This window comes from Euprymna scolopes, chromosome 14, assembly GCF_053919585.1.
Source record: "Euprymna scolopes isolate OS-2025 chromosome 14, ASM5391958v1, whole genome shotgun sequence".
NCBI classification, from domain to species: Eukaryota; Metazoa; Mollusca; class Cephalopoda; order Sepiida; family Sepiolidae; genus Euprymna; species Euprymna scolopes.
The window spans coordinates 47544423-47572188 of record NC_136495.1 but is presented as its reverse complement, the minus strand read 5'-3'; the positions used below and the strand labels follow the sequence as shown (position 1 = coordinate 47572188).

Below are 27766 nucleotides of genomic sequence, written 5' to 3'. Positions count from 1 at the left end.
TATATTTGGGTTTTAGCCGGGGAAAATCGGTGCAAAAGCTTGAAAATTAAAAAAATGGAATTTACCAGGTGAAGGTCAAATGAGGGCATTACAAATATGCATGCATAACATAATAGCTATTGGTTTATGTTTTAATTTTTAGCATTGCACCAAACATATCTTCATAGCGCAGTCTTTAACAGTAAAGGAAAAAGTAAATCATAAACTAAACGTTTTGATATCGATTCTCGGTGGTGGCGCACACATCATTTTTTTTTTTTTTTTACTTTTTAAATGGGTCCAATATAATATAATAATTAAATATGAAATCTGCATTAATCAAAATATCATATTCAACTTTATTTTACGACCGGGCAATTCCGTGCAGCCTGCTAGTATATATATATATATATATATATATATATATATATATATATATAAAATGCTTTCTCTATCTGTGAACATGCACAGTGTATACAATAGTCTTTCTTCAGTTATTGATTTTTGCTATTCAGAAGATGTCTTCCAAATGAAATGTCCTGTTTGGGCTTATTCAAAATGGCTAAATTTCAGCTGTTCCTAAAACTGTTGTAAAGATTTGCTGGCGTGTTTCATCATAATGTTCTTGGCTTTGTCCTTACAGCAATTCAGTGCATAGTTATACTACTATTTATGTTCGTATAAATTGGTCAGATGATGATCAACAGTCTGAATTGATATTATTGTTGCATTTGTGTGTACAGATGTTTTTACAAATATTTCATTTTTTTTTTTTTCATTTATATGTAAGAAATTAAAAAAATATTTTTTATAGGATTTCTTTTTTAATTAGAAATTATATAAAGTTTAAAATATTATTACAATTAATAAAACATCAATCAAAACTTAATTTATAATGTTTGAGAATTTTTGAAATGGTGATTCATAATTTGGACTATATTTGGATTACTGGTCTCATCTCGGATGTTATTCTTACAATATTTTGGGTGATGTAACCATCAACCTTTTTCAGTCACATCTTGTTGAACTTGAGAACAAGAGCAGTCTTTCCCCATTAATTCAATAAAGGTTTCCATTTGAAATTCCGTACAGATGTCACACAGTTTCCCATGTTCAACAAAACTCACAGAAAGAAGGATGGAGGTTACATCAGCAAAATATTGTTAGAATAGCATATTAGATTATAACAGAAGTCTGAACAATTCAAATTTATCATATTACAAAACCTCTTTTAACTCTTGATTGTTTTTTTTAAAATGTTGCAATTTCTTTTTTTTCACAACGCGTGATCAGATCATCTTATTATTTAACTAGCCTGGGTGCCCGGCGTTGCCCGAGTGTTTGGAGGTGTGTGTTGAGCAAAAAAAAAAGTGGTAATAGGCAGGCAGGTAGGCTCGAATCCGTGCCACGAAGGCGGAAAAGAAGGTGAAAGAAAATCTGACCTCTTAGCCAATGTCTCCATGACGCGACCGGAAGTCAAAAGCGTTGAAATTAACCAAAGTCAATCCAATGGTGATGATAACTAGTTAAAATGTCGGCGAAAAAAATCGACCCCTCCTTGTATAAAACGGCTGAGTTTAGGGTGGAGGAATTAATGTTTTTGGCCTATTTTTCGATATTTGTCATCCGAGACGTCGAGCTTCAAAATGATACCGATCTTGTCAGAATCTGTCACCTCTGTTAAAAGTTTTTGCAAGACATACTTACATAGATACATTTAAACAGACAGGTAAGATTTATATTATTGACTAGTGAGGGGTACCCGGCGTTTCCCGGTGTGTGTGGTTTTGGGTAAATCAAAACTCGGGGGGGGGGTTAAAATAAAAAAAAATGTTTTGGTAGGTAAGTATGAGGATCGAACCCGAACTGTTGAGGCAAAGTTGTAAATTAAAGTGTGAAAAAAAAAAAGAGTGCGACGGTTTTAACCATTGGGCCACCGCGAGATGCTAACGGAAACACGTTTGAATTTATTTAATTACTTGGATTTGGCAGGTGCACGTTTTAATGACTTAATGAGGTGAAGTTTGACTGCGGGATAGTATTTCATTTACTGCGGGAACGCTTTTTTTTTTTTAATTTTCCCAAGATGTTATAGGAAAAAGACTAATCCACAAACGGCGAGCGACAAATGTTGAATATTTATCTTCCCGAAGTGGAGCAAATTAAATAGACAGGTGAGCTCCGTTGTTAACTCTGAGATATTATGATTTATATGTGATATAAAAAGTTTTAAGAAGTTGTGAAGCGAGCGACCGCTTCTCTGAAAAAAGCCTTTTGTAGACATACAGAAAAAGCGAACACACATACACACAGACATACATTTTCGCTTTTATATTTATAGATTACGAGACTGAAGTTGGAGTTTGTGAAAAGCTCCAAAGAAACGAAAGTGAAATCTGGTAGAAGATAAAGTTGCCAAAATAAGACTAATATTTTGATGTTTTTTTTGTTTTTCTTTTTGGCCATTTTTCATCACATATTTTTCTCTTGTGCCATTTTTTTTTTTTTCATTTGATTCTTTAGATTCCATTCATAAAAAAATTGGATTCTTTAGATTTCATTCATAAAAAAAAATTTGGATTCTTTAGATTTCATTCATAAAAAAATAGTTGAGTTCAGAGTATTGAAAAACACGCTCGTCTTCTTTAAAATTAAATCTCTATAAATAATCTCATACTAGACTTACGTTAATAAATTGTACATAACAAGATGTATTTAGTGCCCTCAACAGATTGTAAAAGTAAATAGATATTTAGATATTTAAAAGGTACAATTTTAACATTATCCGAGAACCAACATGTATATTCCGTTGCAAAGGAGATTAAGAATAGGAAAGCACTCCAACTCGTTTTTGTTGTTGTACAACAGCATTTATTTCCTCATTCTCTTGTTACTGCTGTGACTGACATCACTCATGTGATCACGAACGTTATCCATGTCTCTAACGTGATCGTTCGCTTTTTCTTTTCTTATAGGTTTTTTTTTTTTTACCGGTGATATAATTTTGCTTGCATTTGCATACGCGCGTCTTTGCTATGTTACACAATTATCTATTGAGAGTTTATGGAAAGTTTAATAGATTTGAATAAATGGTATAACGATTTACAAAACGTTCTTATCTTCTATATAATAAAATGATCTTGATTTTTCTCCTGCAAAATCAATCTCCACAGGAAAATAACCGAGTACTTCCTATGATAAACTGTTCCGTTATTCAATTAGCCTACTTCATCATGGGTGTTTCTAGAAATTATCTTTTGATTTTAAACCCTTTCATTTTATCCGGGAAATCTGACTCTCACAAATGTCTCCCATGCAAAGGGTAGCAAGGTCTGTCACTCTCTAGTATGTATCTACTTTCCTGAAACTCAAAGACACCACCAAAGTTTTATCGTTATATTGACATGCTACCGTTATTGTTCATCATTCCTTCATTCATAATTGCCCATAAATTCAAACATATTTTAAATATAAATAAAAACTGCTTCCTCATCATTATTTTACTCCTAATATATGATCAGAATGTATTCATGGAATATGAGATTAATGGAATGTATACCGAATACAAGAATCACTGTTATGACTGAATGTTAAAACAAGGCTTATTCTCATTCCAGAATTTGAATTGAACATCTTGCACTGTTAGTCCTCTTGCCGATTTCCCCCCTTCTTTTCCTTTTTTTCTCCTCTTCCTCCTCTCCTGTTCTTCTCTTCTTTACCTTTTCTCCCCTCCTCTTCTTTATTTCTTCTCCTCCTCTTCCTCCTTCTCTCCCTTCTTTTTCCTCCTTCTCTCCTTTTTCCGCCTTCTCTCCCTTTTTTTCTTCCTTCTTTCTCTTCTTCCTTCTTCTCTTTGTACTTTATTCTTCTCTTTCTCTTCGTTTTTTCTCCTTCTTTTCCTTCTTTTAAAACCATACAATATGCAATAGCATAAACAAATTGTGTAACAAATACAATTAAAAAAAAAATAATAGAATTGAAAACTTCATACTTAAATTACATATTTTTGGGCTTATGTATACACTCCCAGTTTTTTTTGTTTTTTTTTACACATTAGATTTTGGGATGCTGCAAAGCATACACAATACGATTGTTATTTGATTAGCAACTATCATTTGCATAGTTTGAGTTTTTATTCCCCACCTCCTCTCATGGGGTTTTACGTTAATATCGTGGAGTCTAGATTTGATTTTCTTTTATTTATAACTAGCAGGTTGACCTAACGTTGCCTGGGATTGAATGATAATAAATATTTCACGCTCCCATATTTTTACTGTCATCGAAATTGGTGAAATCACCTATTTTTCAATCAAATCGATTGATTGTTGGGGATCCATCATAGTGCACTGGAAGAAAGCTTTACATGCTTCTTGCAGTGACTTCTTTCACAATACATTGTAGCTTACATTGCACTGTAGAGAACTTACTGTTTATTTTATAAAATTATTTTTCTATATAATGGTTTGAATTAAAGTTTAAAATGCAAAAGTCAAGTGTCATACTTCAGTTGTTCTCTAAACAGAATCATTCATTTCGAACGCACCCCTGTCATATCAAAGAACCTACTGTTGATTTTGTATGTCGAGCCTTTTTGATTGTGTGATAATGAAACTTCTCAGATGCACTTGTAATGTTAGGTTGTGTAAGGTGTTAACTTTGGTCAAAATTGCCTGTTCCTTCTTTCATCAGATTATTTAGATTATCATCGAAGACATTATGATACAAAACCTATCTAAGAACACTGCCAGGCACATAAAGTATCTTTGTGTGAAATTTCAGAAAAATTAGTCAGTTAGTTTTCGAGTCCATAGGGAATGAACACACACCAACACACACACAGAGAAAGTTCCTTTTATATAATAGTAAAGATTTTTAACAATGGTACTTATGAAAAGTAAAAAATAAAACTCACAATATTAATATGTGGTTCAGGGCTGGGAACAAGAGATTCTTGGATTTCTTAATTTTCTCCTCATGGATAATGCTAGGACACAGGTGCTGCTATTAAAATATGACACCTTATAAAGGAACTGAAAGATAAGAATGCTAATCCAAATAAATTTAAATTTGATGTTTGAGCATAGCGAATATTTTCTTGCAGGGAATGCACCCCCTCACATTCTTTCTCTCTCTCTTTTTTTTCATGTCGTTTGCGTTCATTTTGGATTTTCTTTTCGCCCTTTTATTAGCAAAGCCACAAATGGTGACACCTGCACTTTCATGACTCTACAGGCGCCATTCGTATTTTTAAATAATGAATTATGGGATACAAGATAGCATAATTGGTGTCAGTCTGCGAGAAAGCACACAGTTTGGGACAATAATGACTCTCCTCCATTGCCGCCAGAGATAATTGCTGCTAGCCATTAAACTAGCCGTTGGTGAACTGGACAACATTGCACAAGTCTTGAAAATAATTCATATAACTGTTTCATTGCATAGCAGCTTTTAAAATTATATGAAAACGCTATTTAATCCCCCCGCCTCCAGCAAATTAAAAAAAAAATGATGAAACTCTACTTTTTTTTGGCGATTAGACGATTTTATAAAGGTTTCCGTAATTGTATTGGAATCTGGGAAAATATTGGAATTGTCCCATCACTACTAGAAACCCAATAACCTTAATAAAGAGTTCAGTACCATTACTGTTGCATAATCAGCCTCTATGATATATAAGGGGAATTTATAAATATTTATATATTTGCAATTATTGTCTACCTAGAATACTTTATCCATTTATGTCAAATGAGAGCCAGTGATTTTCCATATCAGACAGCTCGACCCACAAGAGGTGAGAAGTAAATATGCTTGTTCATTCACAATATCAATTATTATACTAAAACGTGAGTTGATCAACATTTATTTCCCAAGACCTCCCTCCAAAACCTCTAGCCTTGATGGAGGGGAGACTAAACCTTGCTGCTATATATATGGTCTGAGATAACAGCGTGGAGAGACTTGATTCCAAATATTTCTCATATGTTATATATATATAGGTTTGGGGGTGTATATATATATATATATATATATATATATATATATATATATATACACACACACACACACACTGTAATAACACAAAATGCATGTTAAAGTATATTTTAGTTCTGGGATTGCGTTAAGTTAAAAATGTTCTGTTTTAACTGCGTTAATTAGTGGTAATTTATAATTAATTAAACAAATTTCTTTTAGCTATCTATGCATTTCTCTCACTCTAATGTCTTTATTGCCTCTGTGAGCATTTAAAGAATAAATAACTTTTTTTCAGTGGAGTCATCTAATTTATATGTGTATACAGTATACAATAGATATATGTATGTGAATACTTCTATATATTGATAATAATTAACATAATATAGAAGTAAAGAGACTTTTTATTAGTTATGAGAGAAGGAAGTTTTAACAAATGTCACAGTTGATAAATTTTTAAATCAAATTAGTCTGGTAGTGGTTTTGACTCAACAGGACATATTTTTTATTTATTTATACAAACATTTGACTCCACATTTGCAGACATGTCTCAGTCAGAGCCATAAATAGCCAAACCTCTTCAGGCTAACACCTTTTTCCTACAGTTGCATGAGACAACGCTTTCTTGGAACTGAACATTTGATTAATTCATAAAATCATAAAGCACCAGTGCACTTTAACTAATTGGAAGTATTTTTTAAATTTTTATTTTCGAAACGGTTCCAGTAGAAAAAAGGGGAGGCAATCCAAATTTTAATATTTTTTTTTTATTAAAATGACTGTTACAATTCTGAAAAATGTTATTTTATTAAAGAATTTTCTTTAAAAAAACAATTCATAATTTAACCTTTTCAAATAAAGGTTTTTAAAAAACCCAATTTCAAACGTTTCAAAATATTCTAATTTACATCTAAATAATTATAATTTCTTAAAAACGTTATATAAAAAAATCCATTTCATAATATTCTAACCTGAATATTATATTTTATTTGTACAATTAAAAAATATTTTTTTGAAATTAATTATTTTGAAATATAGGATGTTACATTTTATTTATAAAATAAAAAATTATTTAAAAATATTATTGCTCGTATATTAAAGTTTCAAAAATTTAAATAAATGTTTCAGTAAGTAATGTTTTGTGTTACTTTGTTACTTTACTAAACTTGTTTTCAATTATTCAGGAAAGTTTAGTTTAAAAAATCATTAAAACTTTGATTGTCTCCCCATTTCTATACTAGAACTCTTCCAAAAATTAAAACAAAATATACTTCTGGTTAGTTAAAGTGCACTAGAACCAAAACAATTCAAATATTAACTTGCTGCTGCATTTGTAGGTTTGCATATCCAAAAATATATAAAAGTGATTTTATTTTAGTATAAGAAAAGACGAAAAAAAAAAAAAACCCGCCTTAACAGGCATACTAAATTATAATCCAAATAATCTAAGCCTCCATCTCAGTTTCCACTTTATGAATAAGTAGGGCAGATGAGGGTTCAGTTTTCAAAAACTAATCCACTTAAAACACTTTTTGAGGATTAAATATATTTTTCCAGAAAGTATATACAATCTTGACATTCAAATCAACATAAAATCCAGGTGTCAGTTTTCAAACATGCCAATAAAAAATAAATAAAAAAACGCCTCGGGATCAAAGATTATTACAAAAAAATGTAATAAATTTTTGTTGAGTAGTTTTCATGTGATGCATCAACACTTTTGAAAAATTATTATAAAACTAGTGAGACCCATGGTAATTCCACAGTTGTATTCTTATAATATTTCGGATATATTTCCATTCTGTGCACATTTGGCGCATATGCATGCTACACAGTATTATTGTATCATCTTTGGATGAATACTACATTTTGATTCTAGGCCAACAAAGTGTATTTTAGTTTGTGTTTCATGTTCAACACAACTGAGCCATCGGATAAAATTTTGAAAATTATTTTTTTTTTTGCGTTGCATCTTTGCTAATCAGATGATCCTATCTTTTGAAAAAAAAAAAAAAGTGGGAATTGATAACGTAATTATTAATGAAATAACATTGTTTAAAATTATAAGAAACTTTTTAAGCAATTTCAAATTTACGTTTCAACATGAACTGACTAGTGCTACCAGATCATGTCAACTGAAGATATTGGCTTCCTGGCCTAAAGTGCACTAAACATTAATGTTACTGTTTTTTTTTTTTCTTTCCCTTTGCAAAATTCAACCATGTTCTGCAAAGTCATAAACAAAAACAATTTTCCTCTACAAAACAACCAAACCGAACACCATGAATAAATATTTGGAAATATAAAGAACTTGAAGCATCAAAACATTTTCCCAAATTACTGGATTTGGCATAAAATAGCCTAAAAAAAAAAAAAAAAGTGGGTTGATATGCCATAAAACAAAACTACCAAACCAATCAATATAAATTACGACAGACATGTGACATGATGTCTGACAACTTTATTGCATAATTTTTAATACTTATGCAATATGATTAATAATTTACAGCTTCTCTTCTTTTATTACCAATGCTCAGATCCTCATTTTGCCCCATGAAAATGAATGACTCACTTATTTTGATAACCTCTTGAAATTATCACCACAGAACTAATGGTCCTTATAAGTAATTAAATTTTGTTCATTCTATTATTTCCAATCCTCTCATAATATTCTTCATCATTTAATTAATAATCTATCCATCTAATTAACCCTTATTCTCATGATTTTGACAATCTATGCATCTATAAAAGTGAGACTGTGTATATGAGGATATTTCTTAACCTATATATTCAACAAATTTTTTATTTACAAACTTGAAATTTGGTATATAGGGTATTCAGACACGTGGAAAACTTTTTAATCAGTTTTAATTCGGAAAAAAGGTTGCTAAGGGGTCAAAATTGGAAAATTGGTATGTGGGAGTCATCGAATTGTTATCTGCTTGTCAACTGTTTCATGGATGTGCATGCATAAATCGTTTACATGACAGTTTACTTATGTTAAGAATAAGTAGGTTTGAAAACACTTTTAAAAATCATGTCAAGTTGGCCTAATGGTTATCATACTTGACTCACTGTCTTTAGGTTTTGGTTTCGATCTCAGCTCACATTTTTTTTTTTTTTTTTACTTACAAGAAGTGAACTGTTTAGGAAAAATAATACTCGCATGCACGTCTCAGTTTCTTTCCGTTTTTTTTTTTTTTTTTTTACTTCATTTTTTCAAAGAAATTTACCGTTAATACCTATGGTATTTCTGTTTATAATAAATAAGAATTCTGCATTAATTAAAATATAATATGCATATTTTACGACCGGGCCTGCTAGTAATAAACTAAAACAAATATTTTCTTCAAGAAAGGATCTGTTTTTTTTTTTCTTTCATCGTTCTTATTTAGAATAATCAAAGAATATTATTTTATGAATAAGCTATATATTATTAAAAAGTTAGGATTGGTAATGTGGGCTATATTTAGTTTAATGTAGTTTTAAGCAATTGGAATAAAGAGGGGATGGAAGTTCTTCCTAATAATATATAGATATATGCTTTTTATTTCTTTTTATTTTAACAATAGTTATTAGATATCAATCAATAAATCTTCCCTGTATTTCATTTTCTTTGGAATATTTTAAGGGGGTTCTAGGGGCCATAATATGGACATAACCTTCCATTTTAAAATGAAAATATTTCGGATTAACATTGAATTTAATCCATATTCATTAGACACCAGTTAAGCAAGATTCTCCGAATTTCATTTTCCTAAGATCCCTTAAGCTTAAGCCTTAAATTTTAGACATTTAAAAATGAAATTATGAATGTATATGGTAAACATCAATAATTCTGAAAATTTTAAATCTGAAAATATAATTAAAGAATTTTTGAATTTGAATTGTGGGAAATACCCCCCCCCCCGTCCTAATTTCTGTTCCCATCTTTTTATTCAATGACTACTTTTACTATTCAGACAGTACCATGTAAAGCCTGTTAATATTTACGCACTAATCGATCATTCGTTGCTAGCAGAGAAAGAGATGCAAACATTGGACAAGTTTGTTATTGGAGGAGAAAGAGGAGATTGATGTGATCGAGTCTCCTTCTCTCCCACACACACACTTCATGATTTGAAAACATTCCAGAAAAGAAAATACACTTCAGGAAAGCTGGAAGGTACATGGCAGGAATGCAAACTATAAGAAAATTAATCTTAAGAAAAATCACATAGGATAATTAAAACATCCTAAAAAATTTTTTTCTTTCTTTTTACTATTGTGCTCACCACTTATCAAGGCCAAGAGCTATTTGAAAACGGGGGATAAGGATTAATGAGACAGGAATGATTACAAGTTGAAAGGTGAGGAGCACTATGGAAGTACTAAGTTTGATCAATAGTATGAACTGCATTCGATTACATTTGAGTCCATGACTAGAATTTGTTGATATTGGATTTAAAGACTACCAAGTTGTAATTAGGAAGGAAGCAGTTCTGCAGTAATGTTTCACAAGCACAAAACTTTTGAAATGAAGCTTATTCCATGGAAATTTTGCCTGCTATTAAGCATATTTTCATTGTAGTAGAATGAAAAGATTTTGTTGTGAATGTCTTTTAAGGAAGAACCAAAGACTGGAACTAAGTCAAACTTCTTCCATGGAAATAACTGTTCCAAATCAATAATTTAATGGCATTTTTATTTTTCTGGGATCCCCCCCCCCCCAGAAAAATCCAAAATGACCACAAAGTAAGAAAAAAGCCAGAATTTTGTGGAAATCACTATGCAGTTTCCATGTATCACTGTTCCAGTGGAACTCTTTGGAACAGTTGCTCTGCCTCTGAAATTTATAGATTTGGAAATGTAGGAGATATAAAGTAGTCATGACGATTACGAAAGCAAAAGAAGACACCATGTGAATTGAAATTATTTATATGAAGAAGAGAGAAAAAATCATGTCATGAATGTTGTGCTGCAAATAATTGCTGAAATTTTGACGTATTATTTGGTTTATTCACAATATTGTTCTTATCTTTGATCTTATTCTGTGTTTCAGCCAACTTTGATTCGTAGGGGTAGATTGCTCTTGTTCTATCAGCCATGATGAAGTAGAAATCTCAATTCTTAATTAAATTCTTAGTATCGCCTGTACTGAGGTTTGAACTTTCAACTTCCAGAAGACTGTCACTTAGAGCTGATTATGCGTAACACTTTTACTCGTTGGGTCATAGGTTTAGTGCTTAATTTAAAACAAAAACAAAACGAATATATTAAATTGTGTGGGGATTTCTTGGAGCCTTATCGGCTGGTCCATAATAATAATCTTCTCATTGTGAGAAAACAGCTGAGTCTCTCGTTGACATGTAAGTAGTTGCTCAATAGGTAGTGATGTCTCGTTGGAGAGATAGTCTTAGTGGTGATGTAGCAGCCAAAGTTTTTGTCTTCATCTTTACTTGTAGCTGCAATAATGTAAAAAAATAAAAGAAAAAAGTATTTAGTATACAAATGCTTTTATATTATTATATACTATCTTTACTGAATCGACATTGCCCAGTAGTGAATTTATTTACAATTTATTTTACTTTTTTTTTCTTCTAAAGTTTTCAATAGGCGAATGTTCTATTCTTTACAAAATATTATTTTTCTTTTCCAAACAAAGAGGAATCAGTCTGTAATGGATGAATACTGTTTTTTTTTGTTTTTTTTTTTATACTAATGAGTTACCACTTACCAAGGTCAAAAGCCACTTGAGGATAAGGTTTAATGAGGTTGTCAGCTCAATGAGACGATTGAAAACGATGGGAGAATGTGCAGAATTTGATTAAGAGGGCAGGCCAACAATTATTTAACAGTGGGCCGTGTTTTAGCCTCCAGGAAAGCAGTACTGTGCATGATATTGTTTCGCAGATGAAAACTTCCTTTTTAAAATGAAAAAAATAAAAAATGGTAGTGATATGAAAATGAATTTGAGTGGATTGATTGTTTTCTGAAAGAACTAACTCAAATATGACATTTTATTCTTCTTAAAACTATGGGCATTCAACAAAAATAAATGACTATTCAAAATGAAATATTGATTTTGTAGGAAAGGTCATATCGATTACTAAACTCTAATTTGATTGACTTTATATAGATTTTGTACCTAACTGGCATTATCCCGGAATAAAATGAAAAAGTATGTTTTTTTTATGTATAAATAAAAATTAATTTTGGTGATTTTTTTTTTTTTAATTTCATAATGAAATGAAACCTTAATTAATGTGGAGGTGAAAAACGTGTACAGGCACGCTTCTTGTCACATAAATTAATCATGATATTTAATTTCTTTTAAAGAAGAAAGTATCATTACACATGATGACTTTAATTTGTTTTGATAAGCAAGGAAAAATGTCTTCATTCTAAGAGTTTTCAACGAAACAAAATAATACCTTTTTGCCAATAATATAGTAGAAAGGTAATAAAAAAATAGGCGAGTCCTAATCAAATATCAATATGTCAGATTGATTCCTATTTGGGCCTGACTTGCAAAATGAGACAAGATAACTGTATGTGTTAGATTTGGAAGACTTTCCCCACACACCTCCAATAGTATGGATATCGAATTGTCAATGAAAATGGCTTCTTTTTTCTTTCTTTCGTTTTTTTTTTTTTTTTTTTTAACTTTCTATTTTGTGTATCACATTCTTACCTGCTACACCAAAAAGGGTGTTGTCCTTTAAATAACTTATGTAAATATGTCCTCCCTGTACTCTAAAAGCTTTTCATGGCGTACAATGGAAAGTTTGAACAAATTTCTTGGCCGGTCAATTTCCAGACCCAGTTTGAGACCTAAACAAATTTGAACGTATTTAAAAATGAGAGTTGACAACCATTTTGAGATTGTGTTTTATTTTTTATTTTTATTTTTATTTTTTTAATGTTTTCAGGATTGTTATGTTGTCTTATAAAATGTTTTTTTCTTAATCTTTTTATTTTTAACAAAATCTCTTTATAGTGATTGCTAAGTAGAAGGCTAATTCCCTTTTAAGTAAATTTTATATTGAAGGTGTTAGCTTCCAAATTTTATTTTTTAAAATGGTAACTGCAAATTACTCGTTCATCATTATTTGTTGTCTGATCTGTAAACTGCACCTGATCATTTTGACTCTTAATTTTCTAGAACAAAAACCCTTGATTTTTTTTTGAGGGGGAGGGGGCACATACTTCCTCCAACGATATAATTACAAATACACGTCAGCCTAACTTCTAACTCTAACTTTTAATGGAATTTTCGATTATTTGTTTAAGTAATCTTATGTGGAAACCTTCCGATTTTACTCATGCTTTGTACAATTGCATTCAAATGTCGCTACATCTATCTATCTATATATATATATATATATATATATATATATATATATATATATATATATATATATAAAAGCGAAAATGTATGTATGTATGTATGCTTTTCCTCGATGTCCACAAAAGGCTTCTTTCAGAGAAGCGCTTGCTCGGTTTACAACTTAAAACTTTTTATATCATCCATAAATTGCAATATCTCAGAGTTACCCACGGAGGTCGCCTGTCTATTTAAATTTATTGACTTTCAAACGTTAATTATTCCACATTTCCCGCATCGGCACGCGTTACATTCGGTTTTCAGTATAAAAAAAAAAGCGAAACTCGACTCTAATCACAGGCCGAAAGCCAGTTGTCTCAAGAGTTGTTCAATGTCGACTTCGTCATATCACTGTAGCTTTCATTTCGCTCCTCCTAATAAACAGGGAGCGGGTTTTTAAAAACAAACAAACCGATTTATTCACCTCATTCAAAACTGTCCCGCACAAAATGCTTACTGCTGAATACCTATCGCCAGCACGTCAATCAAAAACGCGCACCTGTTTTTTTTTAATACTTTACTATTTTCCAACTGCGCATCGTGAAGGCTTCGTTTTTTTTTTTTGTTTTGTTTTTTCACATTTTCGCGTTTTTTTTTTACATATCCTGAAAAACACCCGGGCAACGCCGGGTACCCCTCGCTAGTAATAATATAAAGAAATGTATGAAGTTTTTTTTTTTTTTTTTTCATTTTATACTGACTCATTTCATCATTAAATTGACCAATGAGTGATTTAATTTACAAATATGTTTATTTATGATGCGCCATGTACAATTATTTCTTTCAGATTTTTATGAATTGTATAAGGAATTTGTGCATTTAATCATAAGTATACAAGTGTTAAATCTCAGTAACATAAATGTTTGTGAATTCTCTGCTTTTTAGTGAATTCCGCTTTTTTCTATTTTTTTTTTTAATTCAGAAAAGGTGTATTTCCACTTAAATTGCTAGAACCTCTTATGTTTCTCAGCTTTTTTGATAGAAATTTGCTCTTTTTTTTCTTTAAATAAAAAAAAGCTGACTTTTTTTTTCTTTTATGACAGTTCTCTCTGAAAACTGAAAATATTAATTTTATCGCAAAGACAGATATTAAATGCTTTATAAAGTGGGTGGGGGAACTCGATGACAATTGTTACATAAAAAAATAACCTCTTGTTTCCTTCCCATCTGCAGCGTCTCTTTCTCTTCATTTGAAACTGATTGGAATTTAGAAAAAAGGTTTTTGTATGTGTACAGCCATCTCTCGACACACATGTAGGGGACCGTGGCCCCCAGGTTGAAAAATTTATCTTAATTTCAACTTTTTTTTTCTGTCATGGACAACTCTCATCCCTGATGTTGCATATCTCCCTCACTGCAGATGTCGTATTGCGGTGGACCAATTTTTTGATTCCAGACCATAAAAAAATATATGTAAAAATATTTTATTTTTTTTATTTTGCCTATTTATTATTTTATCAACTATAATATTTCTGTGTAACACAATATTAATTTGTTTTAGATGTTACACAATGATGTGATACTTTGATGTCATAAACTGTGACTCCGTGGATAGTGATATCTTTATTCTCTTTTCTCTTGTTGTAGTTGGCTCCTACTTCTTAATCACAACAGATGGTTTTTATTTTTACTTCTTCAGTATGCTACATCCGAACGTATCGCCTTTAAGGGGAGAGAGAAGCTCTCTTTTAAAACATAACTGATCTCTTGTGTGCATGTTCCAGAAAAAAAGAGAAGGATTTTATCAGTTTATTTGCAATGTGTTACTAATAAGTTTCTTTCCATAGTGAAATACCTAAACATGTCAATGAAAATTTTCATTTTTATGCTTAACCTAACTAAAAAATTTCTGTTTTTAACTTCATTCTTACACACCCAATCAATCTTCATCTAAAATATTCAAAACGGAGGATGTAGAGCTCTAGATAATGCTAGAAAACAATATCTCAAACACAACCGCATGAAGAAACTTTTCAAAAACAACTGTTTGGATGAAATATTATCCTTTTTAAGAGTAACAAGGATCTTTACAAAAATATAAATTATTCTCTGAAACAACCCAACTAAATCTTATGAATGAATATTTGAGGACATAAAAGACTTAAAAAAAAAAAAAAAAAAAAAAAAAGGGATCGTTAGATATTAAAACAAACAAAACTATTGAACTATACAGAATAGATAGATACTTGAAGACATAAAGTACTTTGAATACATATAATTTTTTTTTCTTTAATTCTGGGTTTGGCATTAAATAACCTGAAAAGGGCTGATATGCCGTTAAACAAAAACCAACGAACCAACCAATCAAAACGGAGGATTTAAAAAAATTCATTTAATATTTATGCTGTTGCATCTTTTATTTTTTTATCTTAATAAATATTTGAGTAATAAATAAATATAATTTGATGTGTAATTATAGTTAAACAAAAAGGGGAAGGGGCTTAACAAAAATGATTTTTTTTTTAAATCCCTGTATGTACAGGTAGGCGTAATAAGAAGATAGCATCGACAAAATTAATATATTATTTTGATTTTATTAATCATAATTATAATCACGTCCCCCCCACATAAAATGAAAATCAATAAAAACTTTATTGATATATCTTTATTTCAAGTCCTTTTTTTTTTTTAACAACCCTATTATAAGTTCTAATTAAAAAAAGATTAAAATGAAATAATATTGAGAATACATATTCTATTTTGCATGTTAGTTTCTGATCACAGTGTAGTACCTCCCCTTGCGTCTGGTGTTCATATCAGTTAAGGTTCATCATGATGTCATCCTACTATATAGGGGTTTGGTTGATGTCGCTCTAATCTCCCTTGTCAGGATGAGATATGGTTCAACTGAATCCTAAGAGGTTCTTTTCAAGCATTACCTCCTCTTTCGAGACTGTGGCGCCCCTACTGGGGAATGCTGATGTGTTCTCTTCGGCTTTTGCACAGATAGAGTAACCCTTTGGAGGATTTTATACCCTTGTAAAACGACCTTGTGTCATATTTGACAGAAGAAGGATACTTATAAATCCTGTCTTTTGACTAGGATCAAAGTGTAATATCTGTTCTATTCACAAATGGTTCTCAGTCGCTTGTGTATCTTGTTCAAGCAAAAATTTTAACAATGTTAGTTTTTGCGGGGAGGAGTCACTGTCTTCTCACATATAGTGCTTTATGTTCTCAAATGATCACTGATCAGGCTTAATGTCACTTCGGTTTAATGAGAACTAGTATGCCAGGTATTATTATAGATTCAACAGGATCCAAACATTGCACAGTTGAATCGTCAACCTGCACCATTCCATCTTTTTGCAAGTCAGTTGACTTGTGAGAAAGAGACAAAAGAAATTAAATTTTTGAATAACGTTTAAATTAATATAATTATTTTGCATAATTATTTGCATAATTGTTTCAATTTTAGCAAAATACAATTTGTGGGGATGAAGTCAGATGTTTATTTCCAATTAATATGCTGTGCAAATACAGGCCTTATTTATGAGGTAATCTTCTCTTTCACTTAAGTCATGATCCCCATCTCATGGGAGATGGAAGATCCAGTCAACAAATTCAATAAAAATTCTTCTTCATCCAGTTTTGGTAATTAGTGTGCTGTGAGTATCCCAGTGTGCATAATACCAGGTGACGTCTCACAACTGCTCTCCATGCAGTTCAGTCAAAAGTATTTAAGAATAATTTTGGTTTGTACAATTCAGACTTCATCCTGGTTGATGCATCTAACAAGATCTGTGTTCTGGCATTGCTAAGGAAAATTAAGGAATTCAAGAAACTCCTACTCTTCTTCCTGAATCTTATATTAGTAATTTCATTTGAATTTTAATTCTTTCTATAAAGATGCATTTTCAAACGATTTGTAAAAGAAAGTAAAATGTTTTCTTTGCTGTTTATGAACGACTGTCGCAAACACAGATCCCACGATATTACTGTAAAAATGTAAATTAATGAAAAAATTATAATTGCATTTTCTGAATTAAATTTTTTAATAATCAAACCACATTGTTATAAAACTATAACTAATCAGTTAAATTGATAAAGTGTCCTTTTGCAAAATGATATGCAAATTAGTTAGCATAACTTTGATCACATGATCAGCATATTAGAAAAGTATTGTTTGTTTATTGTTTGAATTTGAATCCAACATTTTAATCTCACTGTTAATGCAAGAAATGTCCCAACTTTGTAAATATACATATGTGTCAGCTGATGAAACTGCCAAATTTCTTCAGGTGTCTTCTAATCAAACTCAGAAACCTGTATGGAATAGAGGTTGATTGTTCTCATTCTATCAGCTATAACTGAATAGAAGTCTGAATTTTATGTTGCTGCCTGTAATAACGATTGAACCTGTAACTTACAGAAGATTACTTAATCTTTTCTATAAATACTATTATGGCAGGTGTCCTTCAGAATTGTCTTATCTATTCTTTGCTTCCTTTTTTTTTCTAGCTTGTTTGACTTGTTGGTCTAGTGATCTTCAATCCACTGTTTTGATATCACATTGTAATACAGCTTCTTATTCAGCAGCTTTTTCCCCAAGAACTTCAGGTTTGGAACTGTCTTCTTGCTGACTGTTTTCCTCCTACCTATAGCCTTGGTCTTTTCAAAATAAGGCCAATAGACATATTTTGTCTTTGCAATGATTGTCTTTCATTCTTGGTTAGCTCTTTACATCAAGTGGTTTTATACTTTATCTGGAGTGATTTCCATTAAAAAAAAATGACTGTCACTTAGAACTAATCGTTAACTAACTCTACTAATCATTAGGTCACATGGACAATTCTAACATAAGCGTGAGAGATCAATGGAGTCACATTTTGAAAAAAAAAAAATAATTATAATATTCTTGAGTCGATCCACTGAAAATTATAACTCATAATTAGGATTATTATCACAATCTGGTGCAAGTTCAGAGTTCAACCTAATTAAAAAAAAAAAAACAATACTAAAGAATATCTTTGATGTCTGAACCTGGCACAGAACGAAAATGTCATATTCCAAAAATCACGTGAATTGATCAAGTTTTTTTGTTTTTTTTTATATTAAGTAAATCAAATTTTATGAGTAAGTTATAATGTTTTCTTGATCTACCATGAATTAACGGAGACAACTCAATTCAAACTATTGAGATGAAAATCAACCTTGTAATGGCTGCAATTTATTAAAATTGCTAAAAAAATAATCATAAAACATTATTTTCTATATAAAAATTTTTTTTGATCAATTTATGTGATTTGGGAAATTTTTGACATTTTCGTTCCATGACTAGTGCTTGCATCATAAAAAGTTGTATACTTTTTAAATTTATTTTTAAAATTAAACTCTGGATGTGGACCCACAATCTAAACAGTAATTTTCATAAAGCTTAATTATGTAATTTTTTTAAAAGCTATTAAGATTTATCAAAAATAATAAAAAAAAAAGCCTAAGTGTGACAGACCAAAACAAACAACGACTATAAAATTTCTAGTAGAGATGTGATGACACATTTAGAAAAGATGTGACCTTTTGTTACTCGCATTGTGACGATGCAGAGGATAGACAGCCTTTCCCCATGATGACCATTACTACCACTTGGGATTTTGTAATTATCAGAAAAATTATACAAAGTGACCCAAATTAAATGCCAAGTTATGGAATCGTTAATAAAATTCACAATCTTTTCTGCAATTTGACCATATAAGGTTTAAAAAAAAACAAAAAAAAACATGCCTGACATATCCATCAAGTTTCAAACATAAATGTTCACCAGTCTTTGTTTTATTGTCTTTCAATAAAATACTCTAAAACTGGACCTCTGCTTTGCAAGTATACTTGAATGCAACTAATTTGGGCTATAATGGCCCTCTTAAGTTCAAGAATAATTTGCAGATTGTTTTGATAGTAATTTTGAGATGAGCACACAGATAAAATACCTAGAATTTAAGGTTTGGTGAGTGTGAAGCCCATTCAGCATCACATCTACTAATGAGACTATTATCAAAGTGCCCCCTGCACATATCCTTGAACGGCAATAAAACAAAGACTGATAGACATTTATGACTGAGGTTTATCTCTACCAAATATGGTCAGGTTACAGAAAGGATTGCTGGGGTCACCCTATATATGGAAATACCTCTGTTAATTTTATATGCTATGAAAATATTTGGCTTAATTCTTTTTATTATTTTTTTTGTTGAAACTGAAAAACCTTTAATCATAAATAAAAACCTGTAAAAAGCAGTTTGGTTTTTGTCCAGAATCCCCCCCCCCCCGCCCACCCTATAAAAAGCAAGAGAAAAAAATCTACATATCCATGATGAAATAAAAATATCATATTCCAAAAATTATGTAAATTAATGAAGTGATTTTATTTTAAAATAAGAAAATAAAATTTTATGATTAATTGAAGAACGGCTGCTATATCTGCTATTTTGAAAACAGTCTAAAAAAGAGGGAGATAACTTAACAATAATTAAAAACTTGCAAGATTTGGGTTGTCATTCCATACAAATTCGCATTAATTGCTTAAAACTGATTTTCTTTATAAAAATTAAATTGCATAATTTTTGGAATATGATATTTTCATAAATAAAGAAAAATCTGTATGATGTATGTACACGGGTACATACATCATACAGATTTTTCTTTATTTTTATTTTTTAATATAAGAGAAATTCTGAACAAGAACCTAAAGTTTTTAATAACATTAACAAAACGTCATCTGTAAAATATTGACAAATGGCAAGAAATTTATTTACACCTAATTTGCATAATTTTATGATCTGCTATACAAGTCAAAGTGATTGTGTTGCCGTGTGAATGTCCGGTTCTGATACAGGGGCATTTTTTGGTAATTGTCCCTTACGCGGTTGATACTGGACACCAGTAAACTCGTGTCTCGCTTCCGCCAGGTCTTTGAAGCATTGATATTTTACAGCATTATCTACAAGTTCTGCGATGAATGGAAAGTTCTGGAAGGCTCTGTTTTTCAGAAGGTGATACAAAACCCTTCGGTTGAGTAGCGGATATCGAATATTGGCAAGTATGTCCTGAATTTTTGACTTGTCCTGTAATTTGTTCTTCTTCATCCAACCTGTAGCTGCACTTAAGATGCAGTCCTCGTCGGCATGCAGATTATCATTTTGGATGAGATCACGAACTAGCTGCCAGGGACATGAGGGCCACATTGTACTACAGGCAAGCTGCGGGAAACATAGGCATAACACATGAAATGCTTGTGTCCGTATGTGTTCCTGCATCAGACTTGACTGACATAAATAGCATACAATCTCCACGCTGAAACTAGCAGACCCATAGCCAAACTGAAGCGTCTTTTCTAAAACTTGAAGAATGTAATTCTCGCAATGGCTGATCAACGGCCATACAGAGTAATTGACCGCTAGTCGGTAGAGAGGAACTACGTATTCCCTGTGCAACCACACAGCACCACTGTATATGAAATAAAGAAATCGGCTGAATACTTGTGCACATTCAGCATCGACGTGTAGTTTGAGAATTGGACGTTGGGTTTCGTCACCAGTCACTAATTCATTGATCAACTGAGTGAACACTTCACTCTTCATTCCGAGGATCATCTTGTGCGCATTGAAGACGAGTTCACCATCGTTAATGTTGAGCACTACATCACTGAGGGACTCACTATCGAACAGTGCCTCGAAAGATTGGTTGCTCTTGCATTTCCGTCGACTGTCATCTGCGCCTTCACTGCTATCCAGAATACCACTGGATGTCGGGGGTTGCGTAGGATCCGGGTAGTGCAGTTGGGTACTGTATTGTCGCATCGTCTCCATTATTGACGACCATCGTATATTTTACTCCATGTTAAGTATAACGTAACCTTTAATCACATTTGCTGACATTGAATCAAACGTGCCTAAAAGAAGAAAAAAGTTTAGCGTTATTTATTTTAAATCAGCTTTTACATGCAAATAAAAACACGGCTATTAAAAAAATTATTAGCAACCAGTTGTACCTATCTGACATTGCCTGGGAGTCTTTTAACTTTCATTTATTTATTTTTTTACTTTTTCTTTTTTGAATCACAGAAGTTTTTTTTTCCCCTCACACTTAAAGTTATCTTATATGCAAAATAAAGTCAGTTTATTTATTCAATTTTGTTTTTACATTAGTAGATTTTTCAATTCAAAGTACATATTCAATTCTGTTTTGGTTTTCATCAGATTATGTTCTTAACAAATTTATTTATAATCGATTTTAATATTTGATCCTATCTATTTTATTTTCAATTGGTAAAATTATAGTAGGGGGAGGAGGCACAGCTTCATTCTCGCACTGGCGTGTGTGTGTGTGTATGTATATATATATATATATATATATATAGGGGTTAGGATGTGTTGAAAAGAAATCAATAAAGTTCTGAATCGGAAATGTGAGAACTAAAATACAAAATATTTATTCAAAAACTATGTTGAACATTCTTTGATTTGTTTTTATTTTGTGAGTTGCTGATGATTTTTGAATGGATTTTTAATTGCCTTTAAAAGGTCAATCGATCTCAATGAAATCATGGTAGACCTCTGGAATATGTAACATAGTTTTTAAATAAATAGTGTTGGAACAAGAAATCTGAATTGGGAATCTAAAAAAAATCAGAACTTTTGAAGGCATTGGAATCAGAAAAATTAGTATCTATTTTCTGATGCAAAAAACGATTCCTTTGTTTATTTATTTATTTTTTTGTTTAAAACTTAATTTTCCATTGCTATTGCTAAAGATGAAATAAATATTTATTGATTTTAAACTACCAATAAAATTAAAATGTATGGATCACTTTACAAGTAGATGTTTTAAGTTTGCTAAAATATATGCATATAATACATATTTTTTACGGTAATTTGAAAAGAAAATAATAAAATAACAACTCTACAACTTATTATGAATAGATTTTTGAAAGAATCGGGAATTTAAAACAGAATCGGTAATTGTATTAGAATCCTCTCATCACTCGTGTGTGCGTGTGTTAAAAACTTGAAAAGAAAATCAAAATGTATGCAGAACTTATTTCTAATCCATACCATTTACCATACCAATAAAATCAAGTTGGTCATCTATCATAATACACATTTGAGTACATCTTTTTTTCATCTTTATACTAAAGTAAAAAATGGTGTAAAGCTTGTCTATTTTTAAAAATTTTATCATCAATAGTTTTTATCCTACAATTCAATCTTTCAATATAAAGCTATAGTCTCCTTTGAGCTATGTTCTATAAAAAAAACAAGTTATTTCCAATCGATTTTCTCAATTTTCATATCTTATTTTCCATAAAGATTTCATTTTAGAAAAAAAAAAAAAGCTTCATATGCCCTGATGTTGGGCTGCATAAAATGGTATAAAAAAATCCTGTAAAGTACACTAATTGCAATTAACTACTAAAAACAGCTTTATTTGATTTATTACATGCATAGAAAATATATATTTACTATTTTTGTGTATTTAGTACACTTAAAAAGACCTTAATTCATTTTTACTTATTTACTTAAGCATAATTTATTTTTTGATTTGTGAAAGTTCATTTTCTGTGTCAAAAAGTTTACTTTTTGTGAATAACAAAAATATATTGTGTAAAAATGTTTTCATGCAAAAAAAAAATAAATAAAAACAAAACTACAAATAAAACATAGCCACCAGCAATTGAATTAAAGTTACATTCTCAACAATTAAAAATACTACAATTGAAGCAAAAGATGTGTGGTCAATTCTTCTTGATTTTTAAAAAAAATTTTTTATTGTTGTCTGTCACATTAAAATTCTGTTTTTTTTTTTTAATGTTGAAGACTCCCACTAACGGCCATTTAGTCTCTTTTTCTTTTTTTCAATAGACATAAAGATTAAGATCTCCAATTCTGTTAACAAAAACGAAGATTGGAATTAATTTAGAGGATTTAAAACAGAATTTATAACTATCTGCACCTTCACCTTTTTTTCTTCTTTTTACCTTTTTTCATCACAAACATAGCATATTGTCACTTGAAATATAAGAATTACTATTTAGAATCATATCTTACAGATGATTGTGGGGAGTTGAATAGCGAGATGTTTGTTCACATTACATTTGAACCTACAGTTTAACACAGTCAGGAAACAGGGAAGGAACTCCAAAGTTTAGCAGTCCAAAAGAAGAAACTATTAGAGTAGAAGCCTTTCCGGCGTCTAGAGACCTAAACAGTGAAGGGGTGGGATATTGCTGCTTGTGTTTGTCAGGGATATGTATATTGAGGGGGGGCACAAGTGCTATGAGTTCTTTCTGTCTGTCTGTCTGTCTGTCTGTCTCTATTTTTAAAAAATATCACATTTTTAAATGTTAAGACAAAAATGCCACATCAAAAATTGATGAAAAAAGAGGGGATTATATTAACAGCAATTAACCACTTATAGCAGCGTTATTTGACTTAATGAAATGTGCTCTGATAAACTCTCTGCATTTTTACCCCCTTGACGTGCATACACATGACAAACCTACTAAAATCCCACCCCTTCACTGTAGAGGTTCCAAGATGCTGGAAAGCCTTCTAGCTCTAATAGTTACTTTCCTCGGAATTCCTTTCCTGTTTCCTGCTTCCCATTACTGTACTAACACACAGAAGTTGAAATATAATGTGAACCGTCTTCTTCTTTATCTCCTCACATAGTTCCCTGTAGACATGGTCCCAAATAGAAGCCCCTTAAGTCCAAGTTGCAATGCACCTTGTTGAGGGTGAACAAAACTATAAATAAAGCAAAAAAAAAAAAAAAAAAATCGTTTTAAATGTCACCCAACTGTTAACCCTTCAAACGAATGAGTATTACAAAAAAAAAAATGTGCTCATATTCTGAGGCAATGCAAAGAAAGAATATATAAGCTTTGTAGCTGTATCACGTTTAGTCTTTTTGCATTTTCACCCCAAACAAAGCACATTGCCACTTTGATGTAGGGGACTACTATATGGGACACAATTTGCAGGGGCATTATGTAGGGAGTTGAGTAGCAAGATCTCTGTTTAAACAACATTTGAACCTTTGCATGTCAGTACAGTCAGGGAAGAAATTAGACGTTGAGGGGGGGGACTCTCACACACAATTATCCTTTATATAATTGATTAGCATTAATTATTGCATTGGAGTCGTTCCGTCTTTATCCTCCTTACATTGATTTATAAATTAGATGTAACCATGACCCGTTGAGTCACAATTACAATTCGAAAATTCATAAACTGACATATCTTTTAAGACATTCTTCTTACATAATTAAAATAATAAGTCTCTTTAATTCTATATTTATTATTGTTGTTGTTGTTGTCATTGTTATAATAATAATAATAATAATAATAATAATAGAAGGTATATCTTTTTCTGCCCATCCATGCATAGCTTTTAGAGTCTGATAGATTTAATCATAAAATAAATCGTGGTTTGTATAAAATTACATAAACAAGTTTGTGTGCTCGCTGTTCTGACCCGGCGTTGCCCGGGAGTGTTTGTACTTGCATTTTTATTTCGCAACAAAATATTATTTTTAAATCTATTATACATCTACACTGAAAGCATCGCGAAGCATTTATCCACGATGTTAATAAAACAAAATACCGAGAGAAAATCACCCAATAAATGTCAAATTTATTGGGTGAGTTTCTACCATTACTTTATTTGATTTGTGGATTCTAAACCATTATCGAGACTTTAAAGATGTTAGTCATATCATGGACAATTTTCTTGTTCTTGCATAACGCTTGACACTACTTGTATTTTGAATCGAATAAACGTTTTAAAGTAAGTAAAACCACTAAAAACTTATTCAGATAGGTAGAAGAGTAACTCATCCTGCCTTTGGTAGAGTTTATTTGTTATATTTTTGTTTTGTTTTTTTTACCACTTTTAATACGTCTGTCTATTGTAAAAGAAAAAAAAATGAATAAATAGATAACCTGAAAGTTGTATTTTAAATTAACCAAAGATTTAAAGTAGATTGTGGCAATCGGATCATTTTTCTTCATATTTAAAATTCAGTGTAAATTTGGAGATTACCCTCTCCCCCATGCGATTCTGGCAATCTTTTTTTTTTTTTTTTTTACAAGAACCAACAAAAAAAAGGGGGGGGGCTGAAGAAAGCAAATATACAACAAATAACACCAATTGCAAGATATATTTATTTTTCTATCAATTTGGATAAGTTTATTTGGTTTTAGTTTAAAGCGTTTTTAATCCAAGACAAACTAGTGTCAATTTTAGAACGGAAAAAAAAATGTTTGACATCAGACGATCACGTGGAGTCTCGATAATCTCTCAAAAATCGAAAATGAAACAGAATCACAGCTAATAACCGTCATGAATCGCGCGAAAATGTTACCAGTGTTCAACGGAACTGTTTTTATTTTGATTACCAGTGTTTTTGTGAAAGAAAATTTTTTTTTTCAAACCTGAATATTTTCCCTTTTCTGTCAAAGCTTTGGAATAGAGGCCGCAATATGCCTTGTTGGGAGGGGGGTGAACAAAAGTAAAAATAAATAATGCATAAGTCACGTAGAGACGAAAAATCCATATAAACAAACCGAGAAATTGGTGACATACACAATTTTATTGACGCATAGATTTGCGGTTAGTAATTCCTACGTCCTATCATCTACTAGTTAGTAATTATACTACGTACTGGTAATTGATTAATAATAGTTAAATTACTATATATTTTGTAAGATATATAGTAATATAGATTGTAAATAAATAGAAGTCATTAAAAGTTAAATACAAAAAATTAATTGAGGTTTAATTGACTTTTCATCATCACGATCGTTGTGTTTACTTTTTTTATGGTTTAAAACATTTACTTTCCTTCTTTTTTTTCTGTTATGGCTAAATTGTCAAGATTAAAGACAAGATAAAATGTGATAAACGTCTATTGCAAATCGTAAAAAAAAGAAAGATGACTTATTTTTAAGTTTAGACATTTGTCCCAGCCATCACGTTTTCGTTCTAAACATGTCCATTGTATGGACACTTATTGTTTGGTCCATTCCGATGCATTACAATAACAGTCGAAAGGCGATTTACGGAAAATGAAACGCGGTTTCTGGAACGGACTGCTGATTTATTTATTTTGTTGCATTTTATTTGCAATTATTTTTGTTTTTCGTGGTATTGTTTTTAGTCAGGCCAGGCAGACTGTTTATTTGTTGTTTTTTTTTTGTTTGTTTTGTAAATTGTTGCATTAAGAAATTACACTAGAAAACAATGATTGAAGTATTCCTTCTATTTTTCTCCTCTTGACTATTATTTTTACAATGTTTCGGCCGATGTAATCCCCGATCTTCTCCAGATCCATCTTTCCGAACTCGGAAATCTTTATGTCGAGCGGGCTGACGAAACGCGGGCGATCTATACCGTGGATAAATAAAGAGTTCAGTGCAAAATTCCTTGTTAGATTCTTGAGTTGGAAAAAATGCACGTGAAGAAGTTTACATCGGTCGAAACGTTGTGAAAAAAAAAACGAAATAAAAATAAAACAGATGATGATAGAATGAAATGGAATAAAATGTAATGTACGTAAATAAAACAGTGTTTTATTTATTTTTTTTTTTTTGTTTTTTTTGTTTTGTTTTTTTTCGTTTTCCGTTTCAAGAACCGGGGTTTATTTTTTTGTATCATCACTTTTCGTTTGTTATCGTAAGTAGTTTCCGGATTTTACTGGGCCAATATTGTCTGCCAATAGGTTCGATTTATAGAAGCACAGTTATTAAACATGTGCTTTATGAGGGAATAAAATATAAAGTAAAAAGAACGTGATTTTCAAAAATAAAAAAAAGAAAGTAGGACAAAATGCGTAGCAAAAAGGAGGGGAAAGGAAACAAATGGAATTGCCCCTCCCCCTCCTCTTTGCTGGTCAATATGGGAAGAATGGGCTAAAATTGGAGTCGGTTGTTGGAGCTCCGTCCGTCGGACAAACACTTGTTAAACGCAATTTCGTTTTTCCTCTTTTGCGAACATTCGCATAGTACGCTGTTTCGATTTTGATTTTTTTTTTTTTTTTTTTTTTACGCTTATTTCTTGTTTTCTTTCTGTTTTGTTTTTAATCCCGAAGTGAAAAATAAAGTGCGGAGATTGGGACGCAAATGAATGAATGGGCGATCAGCAATGGAAAAAAGAGAAGAAGAAAAAACGTACCCAAGTCCGCGATAAGTTTTGTTGTTGCTTACGTTTAAATACGTTTTGAAAAAAAAAATTAAAATCGTACCTGAATTAGCGTCATTTTCTGAAGTGTTTGCTATTAAAAAGTATACGTATATCCAGACGTGCGTTATTGTTGTTAGTGAAAGACCGGCATCACACGAAAATGGGATCCGTCCGATGTTGACTGGGTGGTTTTTCTGTCGAGGGAGAAGGAGGAGGTGGCAGCGGCCAAAGGAGACAACAACAACAACACTACGACGACGACTGCTATAAACTCGA

At 31.2% G+C, this 27766-nt stretch overlaps 2 protein-coding genes across 3 annotated transcripts in view; one reads left to right on the top strand and one right to left on the bottom strand.

Moving 5' to 3' along the window:
* LOC145292979 (uncharacterized) overlaps positions 1-27766 on the top strand; it is a 485581-nt gene that overhangs the window by 375544 nt on the left and 82271 nt on the right. The gene's annotated exons all lie outside the window — the stretch shown is intronic.
* On the bottom strand, positions 20031-27764 carry LOC145292978 (BTB/POZ domain-containing protein 17-like). Of its 2 annotated transcripts, none has more exons than XM_080139218.1 (2): positions 27552-27764; positions 20031-21200 (listed from the first exon to the last, which is right to left on the bottom strand). In XM_080139218.1, exon 2 carries the CDS (start codon positions 21115-21117, stop codon positions 20101-20103), a length of 1017 nt encoding a protein of 338 aa, XP_079995344.1. In that variant the 5' UTR covers positions 21118-21200; positions 27552-27764; the 3' UTR covers positions 20031-20100. The 2 variants fall into 2 exon arrangements, with proteins under 2 accessions (XP_079995344.1, XP_079995345.1); XM_080139219.1 differs by having other exon boundaries at positions 27482-27753.